This window comes from Rhinatrema bivittatum, chromosome 1 (genome assembly GCF_901001135.1).
Source record: "Rhinatrema bivittatum chromosome 1, aRhiBiv1.1, whole genome shotgun sequence".
In the NCBI taxonomy this organism is placed as follows: Eukaryota; Metazoa; Chordata; class Amphibia; order Gymnophiona; family Rhinatrematidae; genus Rhinatrema; species Rhinatrema bivittatum.
Window position 1 is genome coordinate 183179103 of NC_042615.1, and position 14750 is coordinate 183193852.

Sequence of the window (14750 nt, forward strand, 5' to 3'; positions counted from 1 at the left end):
TGTCACTTATCTAAATTTGGCACTGAGAGTGTAGTGTGGAATTCCTTTTCCTTTTGAATTTTAATGCAAGAAGTAGTGACTGTAGAGGAGAGAGATTCCCATCCAGTCATTAAGGGCTACAATCCAGGGAATCATAAGGTTCTTCATAGAACTCCCTTCCTGCTAAACTCCGCCTAGAACCTTCCCTGAGCCATTTCAAAAAAGGAATCAAGACATGGCTCTTTAAACAGGCATACCCCAACTCCTCCCAATCCTAGTCATTGTCATGTCTCGAACTTACTCAGCTCCCGCTCAGCCTACACACCCCCTCCTCAACCTCCCCTTCGCCATCCCAACTCCCCCTGCTCCCTCACCTTCCCAGCTCCCCCCTTCTCCCTTACCATTCTAGCTCCCTCACCTTCCCAGCTCCCTCCCCCCACCCTTCCCCAGCACCCTGCTGCCTCTCCCCTACCCCTCCCCTCTCTTCCTACAAACAGCCTTTCCTTGAAAGTGCCATTGCCTTAACGTACTCCTATACCCCTACCCCCTCCTCTCCTTTCCCCTCCTCGCTCCCCCTCTCCCCTTCTCCCTGCCCCTGCATTTAATATTAATATTGTAAATAAGTTCATATGTTAAGTTCTTAAGTGTACATGCATCCTTAACATCCTGATGCATACCTATTCCTAACATGGATAATCTTCATCCAGTTCGTTTTACAAAGTTGTATCCCTGCTCGTTGACTCTCTCTATCCTTGTTCCTAGTTCATTGTAATATCGTTGACTCTCTCTATCCTCGTTCATTGTAATTTCCTTTCTCAGTTAATTGTGAACCGACATGATGTGTCCTACGAATGCCGGTATATAAAAATTGTTAAATAAATAAATAAATAAAATTTGGTTTAAGAAACTACATAATATTCATATTTGGATTACCAAGAAAACCAGACCTTGATGTAGCCTCTTCTCGCAACCCCTTAGTTGTGATTCCATATTTGGTCTATTCATCTTATAAAGTTTATCTGCAGAGTACAGCCCACTCCCATTCTTATAGGGTCTATTTCTTTTGGTTTCAATTTTATTGGGTTGTCTTCCTCTTTTCATCCATTTCTTTTATCCTTTTATTAGTTTGCAATTTTAAAGTATGTAATCTTATTAGTGTAGCTTATAGCTGATTTTAATCAGAAAAAGAAATGACTTACCTCTAATGGTTATTCTCTGATAATTGCAGTGCAGTGAGTCATAATACCCTTGGTTTTCTCTTTTTGGCTGTTTTTTTTTCCTATTCAAAAATAAGCTATACTAACAACTTCAAAAAATACAATTTATTAAATATCAATTGTCATAAATATATACCAAATTATCTAGCTACAGTATCAAATCTTATGAACCTAAGCTTATGCCACTCACACCAAACTAGATATCAAATAAAGCCAAAAAATACAAACACATCAAGGTAACAATTAAAAATTGACAGTGATGGAATACCAAAGATTCTATTTTCATAAATACAGACCTATACATAAAGGACAATGGACAAAATACAAGACTTCCAGCATCCCAAGAAAGACAAAAAGAAAATAAATGAAAAGTATATAAGAGAAAAAGAAATCAAATTTTAAAATAGATTATGAAGTTATTAAAATTTCCCTAAGAACTTCAAATAATCCAAAATGAAATACTGACAGCTCGAGCAATAACAATTGCTAATTGTGTAGTCAGTTATTTTTTGTGGAGTCCAACTTCAATAATCATCCAAGATATATAATATAAATGGTTCAAAACCGTGGTAGTTGCTAATAACTCAATCCATTATTCATCAGAACCCAACATGTTTTACTGAGTTAGGCTTTTTCAGGGATATGCATACAGTTGCAAAATTTAGCGTGCTCCACCAGTGTCCTCATTAAAAAAAAAAAAAAAAAAACCAAACAAAAATGAACAATATAAGAGATACAAACAACCCCCCACAAAACATGAGGAGAATCATCAAAAATGGAAAAACAAATTCAATCAATAAACATCGATCCACACCCGATAAACCTCTCTGTGCTGAAATAGTGTCTCAAACATGCACTTAAATGTAACTTCAAAATGAAAGTAAAAACAGGATATAAATCTACCAAATAGACAGGGGATGGGTGAAGAGATACCTGCTAGAAGAAAATATAAATATATTTTTCTCTTTAGCAGGTATCTCTCTCCACCAAGAAGAAACTTGGAATGTTACCTTAAACATAGACGTCAAAAACCTACCATAATTGTGCTTTAAAATTAGAAGAAAAACCCTGGATAATTGCAATTGAAGGCTTATGGTGCTATAGCCCAAGTGAGTCTAGATCTGATTCATCTCAAAGCACAAAGGAGCCAAAAAGGAAATGAATGTCTTAAATGTAAGGTTTAAACCATTGCTTCCCAAACTGTTACCCAATGTGACCCCATCTTAGTGCATACAAATCTGCATGAACCTTAGAGGACCACCAAAACATAGCAATGGGTGGTCCCCCTCCACCAATCACTCCATTCACACTTGCTGCAGTTCAGTCAATTCTTTGTCAGCCTCCACCCTCTCGAAAGTTCCTCTTCTCCTCCAGCAGAGAACCCCCTCTTATATCTTCCTCAGCCTATCATCTCTTGCACAACACCTTCAGCCTTCTTCATATCCTCCCAGCTGATCCTCTCACCCTTAACCCTTGCTTATAACTGATTGTCCATCATCCCCTCCCAATCACCCTTATCCTTTATCACCTCTGACTGACCACCTCCCCTCCAACCCTTCTCTCGCATCCCCCTAGCTGATCATCTCTCATCCCCAGCTCCTTCTCACATCCTTCAGTCAATTGTCTTTCATTGCCCCTTTCTCACCTGCCATAGCCAATCCCTCTCCAGCTGATTCAATCCTCAAACTCCTCTTGCATCTGATACCTCCCTTCAAACAACCCATTTTCTAAACATTTCCGTGAACCAGGGATAGCAGCAACATTTTTCTTTGGGCTCCAGGCCTAAGGTGGATGACATCTGGTGAGAAGACAGGGCAGGCTGACAACAGGGGCAACAATTTTCTCTTCAATTTCCTCCCATCATGGCTTGTTCCAGGCCCAACAATGATCTGCAAGCGGCAGCAGCATAAGTAATGAAAGTCAGCACAGGGCTTGTGAGCCAGTGCAAGCTCACAGGCTCTGCAATGGCCCGAATCCTTCCTTATGTAGGGTTTCCTGTTACCACAGAAACTCATCTGAGAGTGGGGCCACTGCAGGGCCTGTAAATGTGTGATGACTCTCAGGACTCATGCTGCCTTCCATTACTAATGCTGGAGCTTCTAGTGTCTGAAGAGCACTGCCATTCGTGACCCCAGACGGTTGGGGTACTGACTCACAGTTTGGGAAGCTGTGCTTTAAAACTATGAATAGAAAAGCGGAACACTTGATGAGTAAAGCTGTATTTACATAATACCTTTTTAGAACTGGACATCTATTTGATTAATAGCATTTTGTCAGATAATTTGCTTAGATTGCTTACAATAATAATTATCAATAGAAATTAGTCTTTCAGTGCCTTGGTTATGTCTGGTGCATGATAAACCAATATGTGTAATGCCATATTGTGTGTGTATATGTTTATGTGTAGATATATAGATATATTTATTTATTTATTTAAAGGCTTTTCTTTGCCGACATGCGCAAGGCACATCATGCCGGCTTACATTGAACTGAAAAAGAGGAAATACAATGTATGTGTGCGTGTGTATATATATTTGTATTTGTTATTGTATATTGCTTTTGGAGAATTGAAGAGTACATTAGAAAAAAAGTTTGAATTATACTGTAATGTACATATTGACATAGTTTACTTCTTCTTTAGCTATGTCTGTAAAGAATCTAGATGAACAGAGAGGCACATCTGTCACTCAGCTGGGATCCATGCTTTTCACAAGACAAGTATCTGGAGCCAGGTGAGCTTTTTAAAGAAAATTAATTTCTCAAAGTACAGATTTCTCTGGATTTGTACTGTCATGTGGCATGTAACATTTTATCTGAAGAAGGTTCCCAAACTTACTGTAGAACTGAGGACTCTAACTGTGTTCCTGGTCTTCCACAAAAGTGAGATTGGCTCATCCTGTAAGATTGTGCTTTTATCTGAAATATTACAGGTTTGTTTTCAGTTGAGCAGTCAGACAAATTAAGTACTAGAAAAATTATCTGGACTGAAATGGTGTGTGGTCTGTGTTGGAAGACTTATGAGGAGAGGCTGAAGGATCAGAATATGTATACCCTGGAAGAGAGGAGGTGCAGGGGAGATATGATTCAGACCTTCAGGTACTTGAAAGGTTTTAATGATGAATGATTCTCTAACCTTTTCCATTGGAAAGCAAACAATAGAACTACGGGTCATGATATGAAACTTCAGGGGGGGGGGGGAGACAATGACTCAGAACCAACGTCAGGAAATATTTCTTCACGGAGAGGGTAGTAAAAGCCTGGATGCCCTTCTGGAAAAGATAGTGAAGACAAAAATGATAAATTCAAAAAGGTACGGGAGAAACACCGGATCCCTAAAGCATAGAGTTCGAAATTAAGAAAAGGGTGCATGGGGGGAGGGGGTTACCAGCATGGAGCTGCAGCTACTCCCCCCTTTTAAGCGATGATTTATCAATGACATATACAGTGGCACCTCTATTTTCTTTGCTAGTTATACTTTTCCCTAAGCATCACTGCCATCTTAGCCCTGTTTTTTGTTACCTTGAGATCATCAGATATGATCACTCGTGGTCTCCCTCCTGCTTGACGCACATCAATTTCTCACAGCCATTGCATTCTACTCCCTTGAATTTCTGCACTTCAAATGCATGACTGCCCACTTTGGCATTGAGGTTTCGCTGCCATGTACGCAGCTGCTCCTTACTGTTTTTCAGATTGCTCCTCATTCTGTTTGCTCCTTCAGGGGTGTCCACTCTGTTGCAGATCCTAATATCTGCAAAAAGATCATCTTTCCTACTAACCCCTCTGAGTTTTGGTGAATCAAGCCCATAATCTTTCTTATTCTTTGTGTATTTCTGGAAACTAGAGCGCACAGTACAAAACCTGTTTATGAAATTTTTTTAGATTAATTTACCACTGGTCTCTAATTCATTTAATGAAATGAACTTCATGGTTTTGTTCTTGCAGAGCTGTTCCTCTTGGCTTAGTGCAAACTGTGAATGACTACACTTTCAAGGGTTTTATGACTCATACAAATAACTATACCTGCGCGTACCTCAATGCTGCTTCAGCAATTGGAATGAAAAAGCAAGATGTGGACTTATTCATAAAAAGACTTGACAAGTGCCTGAAGACTTTACAAAAAGAAATCCAAACTGAATATGCAACTGAAAATTCTAGCCAAAGTTCAGACCTGGTGGGAGAGTTATCCAGAAGCCTAAGCGATGTTTTGCACAATGAGCCAACTAAAGATAATTTATCTGCTTGAAATGTGCAGAATCCTGTAGTTGCAGTTGAAGATATAAATTGTAGTAGGGTTAAAAATTTGAAATAGATGTTCTTCTGAAAAGTTATTTGATTGGGTGTGAGGGGTTCCCACCCACTTGATGGCAAATTAAAATAATTTATTCCTGCTGCCTGCTTTTGAGCCATTGTTCATATAACTTGGGTGGGTGTCTCAGCTATCATATGCAGTATGGCTCCCTGATTCCTTAGCTTGAGATCCTCCCCTCATCCCCAGTCATAAATGATACCAGCCAGGCCATTATCTTTTGTGTAAGACCTAGTTTAAAAAAATAAAACACACATGCTGATGTCTTTGTGGAAGCTATGTCCATTATAGCACTGTCCTTTTATGTTAAGGACGTTTTAGTGTGATTTTTGAAGAATTGGCAAATATCCATAAGTGTCTTTTTTTTTTTTTTTTTTTTATTCCCACCTAACTTGTATAAAAAGAACAGATTTAACCAGGTATTAACAGAGATAGTGATCCACTGTGCCACTGACTAAAGTTGGTAGCAAAGTGAACCAGAAGGAAGCAGGGATGCTTCAGTAACAACATATAACTCTAGGGCCAGCCTACTGTCACCGTGGCAGTATATCTTGCAGGACCCCTGCAGTCCATTTCTGAGTCAGAGTTCTGCTTTTCTGGCCAACTGGGGCTACAGGGCAGGGAGTCCCAGCCGTTACACAATGGTGATAACTATTAGCTAGATTCAGGCAAGCCAAATTCTGTGGCCTCTGGGCAGGGACTGCTACTGTAATGGAGAATAACCCAGGGCAGTTATAAATAAAAGTTCATGAAGCCTCAGCCCATTAGAAGCCAATTTCACTTGAGCAGGAACCCGAAAGAGCAGGAGGAAACTGCTGGGCTATAAAAAAAAAAAAAAAAAAATAATAATAATAATAAATAAAATAAATATATAGATTTGAGTGCAGGTCGTCGTTCCCAGACCCCCGCTGGACTTTTGGCAAGTCTTGTGGGGGTCAGGAGGCCCCCCCAAGCTGGCCAAAAGTCCCTGGGGGTCCAGCGGGGGTCCGGGAGCGATCTCCTACGCTCCTGACGTCGGGGGGACAAAAAACAACGCACCGGAGGCCTGAGAGTGAAAGATCACACCGGGACCCCCCCTCTGGACCCCAGGTAATTTAAGGCATTTGGGGGGGGTTCGGGAGGGTGGGGGATTTATTTTAAAGGGTCGGGGTGGGTTTTAGGGATGTTTTAGTGTGCCGGTTTTCCCGCCCTCCCCCGATTTACGATTTACACAATATTTAAAAAAACAAAACTGCAACGATCCGATTCCCTCCCCCCCCCAGCCGAAATCGATCGTTAAGACGATCGATCACACGATTCACATCTCTAATATATATATAGATAGATAGATAGAGAGATATAGATATATATAACTTTAAAATGCCTTAATTTCTTTTTTGCCCATTGGAGAAAACTTCCACTTTATTTTCATGTATGTAGGCTTGTAGAGTGGATGTCTAAAGTTATCTGATCCCAAATGTCTTCCATATTTTAAGTTTCAGGATTAGAATTTGGATGGGGAGCAAAAAGTTGGCATATGAGGATGAATAGCAGCAAATGCAGAACAATGTGTAGTATTGCTATGTTTTTCTGTAAAAAGCACTTTATCATCTGAATAAAGTACAGAGAATGCAGCAGTGCAGAGGAAACTTATCACATGCAGCAAATCTCCCGAGAACAAGGAGGAGGAAGAAAAAGATTATGTTGCAATTGTAAATGCTGGCATAGCAATTCAGGATATACAAGTAAAAAATGCTTTATGGAAAAAGCCATTTATATTGTATAATCATTTTTTTTTTTAAAGAAAGGTTGGTGCTCAGAGCCCAACCACTGTATATTTATGAGTAGTCCATCAGCAGTTTCTGGTCGTCATTTGCTGAATAGATGGCGATACTAATTGAAGGATATTTGAAAGATTAATTACATACTCTCTTATGAATGGTTTATAGATGTATTGAATGATATCCAGAAGATATGGATGACATCTTATGTATTCACATACAATCAAAAGTGTGTATACTATCTTTTGTATCTCTAATATATGAGCCCTAATATCTTTATAACACCAAAAATGCTTGATGTTACCATATTTGTACTTTTGCTGTCTTAAAACTAAGGTTTTTAAAAACCCCCCACTCTCCATGCCTGTCAACCTGAGATTGTCATGAACTGGGGGTACGCACGCTCCTGCTGTCTCTCACATATACTTGCTTGGTGAGCGACAGAGACAGCTTGAGTATGTGTGTGTGTGTGTGTGTGTGTGTGTGTGTGTGTGAAAAGGACAGACGCACCCATTTCCTCTATCTCTCTCACACATACACACTTCCTCTTTATCTCTCATACAGGATTCCAATCTCACCCACATGCACACACGCTTCCTCTCACTCACACACACTCACTCTTCTATACACTCACTGTCTCATACACAAACAGGCATCTTCTCATACACACACCCACCTATGCACCATCTCGTATGCACGCACACAACCACATGCTCTCGTATGCACACCCTCTCGCACCCTCCATATGTGCGCGCACACACACACACACACACACACACACACATCCACCCTCACGCACCGGCACTTACTCTCTCACAGGGCCAGTCTCCCTTCTTCAGCTGCCGGTGGCAGTGCAGGGTCTGTTCTTCTGCCACCAGCTCCTGGAGTGCTGGCAGCAATGCTGGGCCGTTTCTTTGCAGTCACACGGGCTCCACAACTGCCAACGGAACTGCTGGCCTCTACCACTTCAGCTCCTTGCTTTTGCTGTTGGGGTTTCACCTGCCACATCACTGTTCCATGCCGCCACAGGACTTTCCTGCAGGCAGTAATAGCACCCTTCCCCCTCTTGCCACCTGAGGTGGACCTCCGCCCCCCCCCAGCACGCCTCTGTATATGCCACTTGGGTCTTGCAAGCCGTCACACTGCGTATATCAGTATTTCCAACAGCAGCATATGAAATGGTAATCAAGAACGGCTGTCATGCTCAAAATATGTAGTTCTATTCACCCCATCGAATGAAGTTTATAGGCTTAAAAAAGGTACCAGGAAGGGCAACAAAGTTGATAAGGAATAGAGATGAAGAGACAAAGTAGGACTATTCTCCTTGGAAAAGAGATTCTTGAAGGGAAACATAGGTATAGTATATGAATAGGGGCCTTCATTTTCTGTTTTTATTCTTTATTTTTCTCAGAAATTTATCAGGGTTTGTTTATGGTAAGAACACAACAGGATAAAATCAGTTGGGAAAACTGACTAATTTTTCTGAGTAAATATCGGAGTTTATTTTGGTGGCCTGAAGCCAGGATAATAAAACAATATTAAGCAGATTCTCTCTTCCACCAAATCAGCAGTATCGCCATCTCTGCCCTCATCCCCTGCCTAGCATGTCCCTCTCTCTCTTTCCATACGCCTGCTGCGAATATCCCTCTCCCACCAAACCTGCACTGCAACACCATCCTTACCAGTAGTGGCTCTAGGCTTTTCCTGTCTCCTTCAGCGGCACGCTTACTTCCACACTGAGCAGCACTGCAGTTCTGCATGTATGTAGGGCCAGGTAGCCTGCCGGGAAGTGCTTCTGGTGGACAGGGCCTGCTTTAAATGCATTCACGGCACCAGACAGCAAGCACTGTGATTGCTTAGAGGCTGAGGAAGTGGAACTCGAAATAGCATAGGTAGTACTGGAGGGTCAGTGGTTGAGGGGTGGGACTTGAAACACAGCATGCACTTTGGCCTACACTGGCTTCCAGCAGTGACCGGAGGCTTTGAAAGGCTGCATCTACAACTTTGGAGAGCTTTTTAATCAGCCTAACATCACTGTGGATATCTTGAAAACCAGATCTGTTTGAGGATCGGAGTTGGCTACCCCTAATCTACTAGGTGTATAAGAGAAGGTCAGATAAGTGCAGGGCTTCCCAAGCCTATTCTGAGAACCCCACAGCCAGTTAGATTTTCAGGATATCCACAATGAATATGCATGAGATAAATTTGCATATACTGAGTTCAAGTTATGCAACTTTATCTCATGCATATTCATTATGGATATCCTGAAAACCAGACTGATAATGGGGTCCCCAGGACAGATTTGGGAAGCCCTGGTTAAGTCAGTGTTTACTATTACTACTACTGCTTAACATTTCTTTGGTGCTATATGACATACAAAAGACAATCCCTGCTCAGTAGAGTTTACAATCTAATAAACATACAGCACAAGAAAGCTGGGGTATAAAGTGAGACAATACTTAAACAAAGAAAATCAACAAGACTAAAAGCAGACAATCATGCATAAGATTAAAAGCTGTTTCAAAAAAGGTGGATCTTTAGTGGGTTTTAAACATGACAAGAGAGGGAGCATGATGCACTAGTTCAAGAAGCTATTCCAAGCACACAATGCAGCCAGGTGGAAAGCCCTGAGTAGAATTGGCAGTAGAGGAGAAGGGCACAGATAAGAGTGACCTCCAATGAGTGGAATGCATGAGGAGGGGTGTAGAGAGAGATGAGAGAGGAGAGGTAGTGAGGTGCTGCAGAGTGAAGGCATTTGTAGGTGAGAAAGAGGAGCTTGAACTGTATGTGGGAGCAGATAGGGAGCCAATGCAGTGACTTCAGAAAAAGGGTTATATGAGCATAGCGACTTTGGTGAAAGAGAGGTCGTGCAGCTGAATTTGACAGATTGTAGTGGAGAGAGATGGCTTGCCGGCAGACCTGTGAGGAGATGAGAGAATGGATAAGGGTTCTGGTAGTGTGTTCAGAAAGGAAATAACGCATTTTAGCAGTGTTTTGGATATGAGTAGAGAAGGACAGAGAGGAGTCTGAGAGGGCTCCAAGGTGATGGGCTGATGGGATGCCGACTGTGTTATCCACAGAGAAAGGAGGAAATGGGGAGGTGGGCTTGGGGGGAAAGATAAGGAGGTCTGTCTTGGCCTTGTTGAGTTTAAGGTGGCAGCAGGACATCCAGGCAGCTATGTCAGCTATTTCAGGTGTAGAAAAGTAGATCTGGGAGTCATGAGCATAAAAATGGTAATGAAAGACATGAGAGGAAATCAGAGTGCCAAGGGAATTAGTCTGTAGTGCAAAGAGAAGGCCCAGGACAGAGCCCTGAGGCACACCAATTGATAGTGGAATGGCAATAAAGGAGGAACCACCAAAGGAAATGCTAAAAGTGCTATTGGAGAGGTAAGAAGAGAACCAAGACAGGATAGAGTCCCGAAATCCAAGCAAGGACAAAGAATCAAGACGTAGGTGGTGATCAATAATATCAAAAGCAGCAGACAGGTCAAGGAGGATAAGGACAGAGTAAAGTTCTTTGGCTTTAGCCATAAACAAGTCATTGGAAACTTTGGCAAGGGCTGTTTCAGTTGAATGTAGAGGGCAAAAACCAGATTCCCTGTACGTACCCGGATCAGTCCAGACTGTGGGTTGAGCCTCCTTTCCAGCAGGTGGAGACAGACTAAAACTGAAAGGATATCCTATATGAGGACAGAACCTATCCTATAACCCTTCAGTATTTGTCTGTCTCCAGCAGGTGCTGCAGGTCTCCCTTCGGTATCCTGTTCTAGGCTAGTCAGCCTTCTTTTCTTCATTTCTTCCGGTATCAAGCAAGTACTTATTCCTTAGGGATATTGTGTTTTTCTTCCTGTCAAAATAAAAGTAAAAGTTAGTCAGGAAGTTTGTAGATTTTGAATTTTTCTTCAGGAGACTGCTCCGTCTCCTGGCTCTTGCTGGACTCAGGGGGGCTTTGCCCCTTGTGCAGTGCATAGCCTGTGTCTGTTATCGCTTCCAGGTGTGGGGACAGAGTCTGGTAGTCCAGTTCTCGTCTCCCCCTCCTCTGGCTGCTGAGGGGTCGTAGTTTTCTGCTGCTGTGCTCAGTCTGTAAGAAAAAAAAAAATATTACATAGTTCCAAAGGAGTCAGGTTAAGTTTAAAAGTATTTCCAGTACTTTTATTACTTACCTGCAGCAGCAGACACATATTCTTTATTTTTGGTTCTCTCAGGGCTTGAACCAGCAGCCAGACAGGCAGGAGTCAGCAGGTTTCCCCCCTGCTTCACTCCGGGCCTGCAGGCTGTCAATCAACCTTTTTTTTTTTTCTGCAGTTTTTTTCTTCAGAGCGGCTCTCTTTGCCGCGGCAGGCAGCCTGCCTCTTCTGTGTCAGCCCCCTTCGCGATTTTTGTGAGGGGGCCTCTGCTCTGCCTCCCTGCTGGGTGGGGAAGGTCCCTCCTCGGCAGGGCAGGCAAATTTAGCTCGGGGATAGAGTCCCCAGAGCTTGGCCAGGCCGTTCCCGGGTCAGGAAAGCCCGGGAACGGTGGCCATTTTGAATTTTTCATCGGGTCCATTTTCGGAGCTCCCTGGGGCTGGGGGGCCGATTTTTTTTAAACTGCCACCCCCCGATTTGAGCCCTGCGACCCTCAAGGACCGGTTCTGACACCCCCTCGCCACCCCCACCTGGGACATTTAGGGCTTGTTATTTTTTAACAGAATTTGCCCTCCTGCATGATCCCTATTTAGCTAGCCTGCAGGAGGAGGAGGAAGGCCCCCCCCTTCACCCCCCCTCCGGTGAAAATTCCGTGCTGTTGACGGTTAGACCGGCTGCGGAGCCCCCGGGGTCCCTTGGGGCGCGGGTGGTCCCGGGGGTCCCCCCCGTCCCCCCCAGACCTCCCGGTGGATCCGGTATCCCCGGATCCTGCCGCCAATCCAGATGCAGAGGATTCCCTCCCACCCCTGGAGGGGGACGACTCCAGGGTCTTACGGACACCCTTACGGCCTCTTTGCCCGAGGATATGGATCCGGTCCTGGCAGGAATCAGGGATCCGGCAAGCGCCTTCCCCTTTCATCCCACGCACAAGTTGTTGCGCCTGCGGGAATGGGGGAGGCTCCCGAGGCGGGACTCGGGGACGGCCGTGCCATGGACGAGCTTACCCCCTCCCGGAGGTATGCTTAGATTTAAAAAAAAAAAAAAAAATCCCTCTGTGGATTACTCTGCGGTCACGACACAGGAGGGTTCCACGGCTTTTACAGACGCCCAGGACCGCATGCTCGAGGCTCATGTGAAGCGCATTTTTGATGTCCTGGCGCTGGGGGTGCGTGCGACTATTTGCAGCAGTCTCATGCTGCGGGCAGGTCTCAGGTGGGTTCAACAGTTGCTCTGCACCCGGGACCTCCCATACGCAGAGGCTGAGCATATGACCTTCTCCGCGTCCAGGCAAAAGCAATGGCCTCTGTGATATCCACCAAACGGCTCCTCTGGCTGCGCCATTGGTCAGCTGCTCCTTCCTCCAAAGCCCGGTTGGGCACGTTGCCATTCGAAGGTAAGCTGCTCTTTGGCAAGGACCTTGAGAAACTTATGGATTCCTTAGGGGAAAGTAAGGTCCATAAGCTTCCGGAGGACCGTCCAAAACCATCCCGTTCCTTTACACCCTCTCGTCCACGTTTTCGGGGCCAGAGACTGTACACCCCATGCGGGCGGGGTGGCTCCTCAGGGGGTTTTTCCTTCTCGATCGCAGTCTTGGTCGCAGCCTTCCAGCGGGCGCCGTCCCTTTCGCGAGGGCCAGCCCATGCGCTCCACCCTTAAGCCTGCCACACAATGAAGTTCACTTGGCTCATTCCTCTGTCCCATTCCTAGGCAGTCGCTTTTCCCTGTTCTTCGTGGAATGGGTCAAAATCATGTCGGACCAGTGGGTCCTCGACATTTTCAGAGACGAGTACGCCTTCGACTTTGCTCGAGATCTTCGGGATCTTTTTCTATTTTCCCTGTGCGGGCGGTCCAAGCGGGAAGCAGTGGAGCAAACTCTCGCCAGGCTCCTGTGTCTGGGTGCGGTGGTCCCGGTTCCAGAGAGCGATCTTGCCGTAGGCCAGTATTCTATTTACTTCGTCGTTCCCCAGAAGGACGGGTCTTTCGGCCGATCTTCGACCTCAAGGGAATCAACTGAGCTCTCAAGATCCTGCACGCCGCATGGAAACTCTGCGAGCGGTCCTCGTGGCGGTTCGCCCCGGAGAGTTCCTCGCCTCACTCATTCTGTCAGAGGCGTATTTCCCATATTCCGATTAATCGCGACTACCAAGTTCCTTCGCTTTCACATCCTCAATCGGGTCTTCCAGTTCCGGGCGCTTCCCTTCGGTCCCGCATCTCGCACCTTCACCAAGGTCATGGTGGTGGTGGTGGTGGTGGCAGCAGCTCTCCGCCGGGAAGGAATCCTTGTTCACCCCTCCTTGGACGTCTGGATCGTCAGGGCCAAGGAGGAGGCTCTTTGCTGGCAGGCGGTGGATCGCGTGTTCGCTCTTCTCGCATCTCTCGGGTGGATAGTGAATTTCTCTAAGAGCAACCTTCAACCCTCCCAGGAGTTAGAGTTCCTGGAAGCCCACTTCGACACCCAGGTGGGCAAGGTCTTCTTGCCTCGCACGTGGGCTCTCAAGTTGATCGACCAGATTCAGAATCTCATCTCGCTGCCTTCTCCGGCTTAGGACTACCTGCAGATCTGGGCTCCATGGCATCCACCATCGCTCTAGTCCCATGGGCTTTTACTCATATGCTACCATTACAGACAGCTTTGCTATCTCGTTGGCAGCCAGTGGCGGAACCTTTTCACATAGTCCTCCCATTTTTGGGCTCTACCGTTGCAGACTTGCAGTGGTGGCTTTCCCTTCCTCATCTGCTACAGGGAATGCCTCTCCAAGTCCCACAGTGGACGATAGTAACCACGGATGCCAGTCTGTCGGGCTGGGGTGCAGTCTGCCTCTCCCAGTCCACCCAGGGGATCAGGCCAGCAGCTCAGTCTTGCTGGCACATCATTCGGTTGGAGACCCGGGCGGTGTTCCTAGCTCGTCTGGAGTTTCTCCCCCTCATCCGCGGCAAGGCGGTGCAGGTCTTGTCCGACATCTCCACCACCATGGCTTACATCAATCGCCAAGGAGGCGCTCGCAGTCCGCTGGTGGCCCTGGAAACCAGCTGTCTCTTCGCCTGGGCAGAGCAACATCTACAGTGCCTGGCGGCCTCCCACATCACGGGCAAGGAGAATGTTCAGGCCGATTTTCTCAGTCGTCAGTCGTTCGATCCCGGGGAGTGGGAACTCTGACGCAGCCATGGATCTCATCGTCGACAGGTGGGGTCCCCCCCCCCCCCCCCCCACCTGGCCCTCATGGCGACCTTTCGCAATGCCAAGGTGAATTGGTTCTTCAGCCGCTGGAGGGAACACAGCTCGGAGTGCATGGATGCTCTGGCTCTCCCTTGGCTGGCGGACATCCAGCGGTACGTGTTCCTCCCGTGGCCCCTGGTC

General features: G+C 45.6%; 1 protein-coding gene across 1 annotated transcript in view; it reads left to right on the top strand.

The window, feature by feature from the left end:
• Positions 1 to 6379, top strand: part of SEPSECS (Sep (O-phosphoserine) tRNA:Sec (selenocysteine) tRNA synthase) — a 113761-nt gene extending 107382 nt beyond the window's left edge. Inside the window, exons 10-11 of the mRNA XM_029590040.1 lie at positions 3838 to 3928; positions 5142 to 6379. Of these exons, the coding sequence (XP_029445900.1) occupies positions 3838 to 3928; positions 5142 to 5442 (392 nt within the window). The 3' untranslated portion in view covers positions 5443 to 6379. The remainder of the gene's footprint in view (positions 1 to 3837; positions 3929 to 5141) is intronic.
• The last annotated feature ends 8371 nt before the right edge of the window (positions 6380 to 14750 follow it).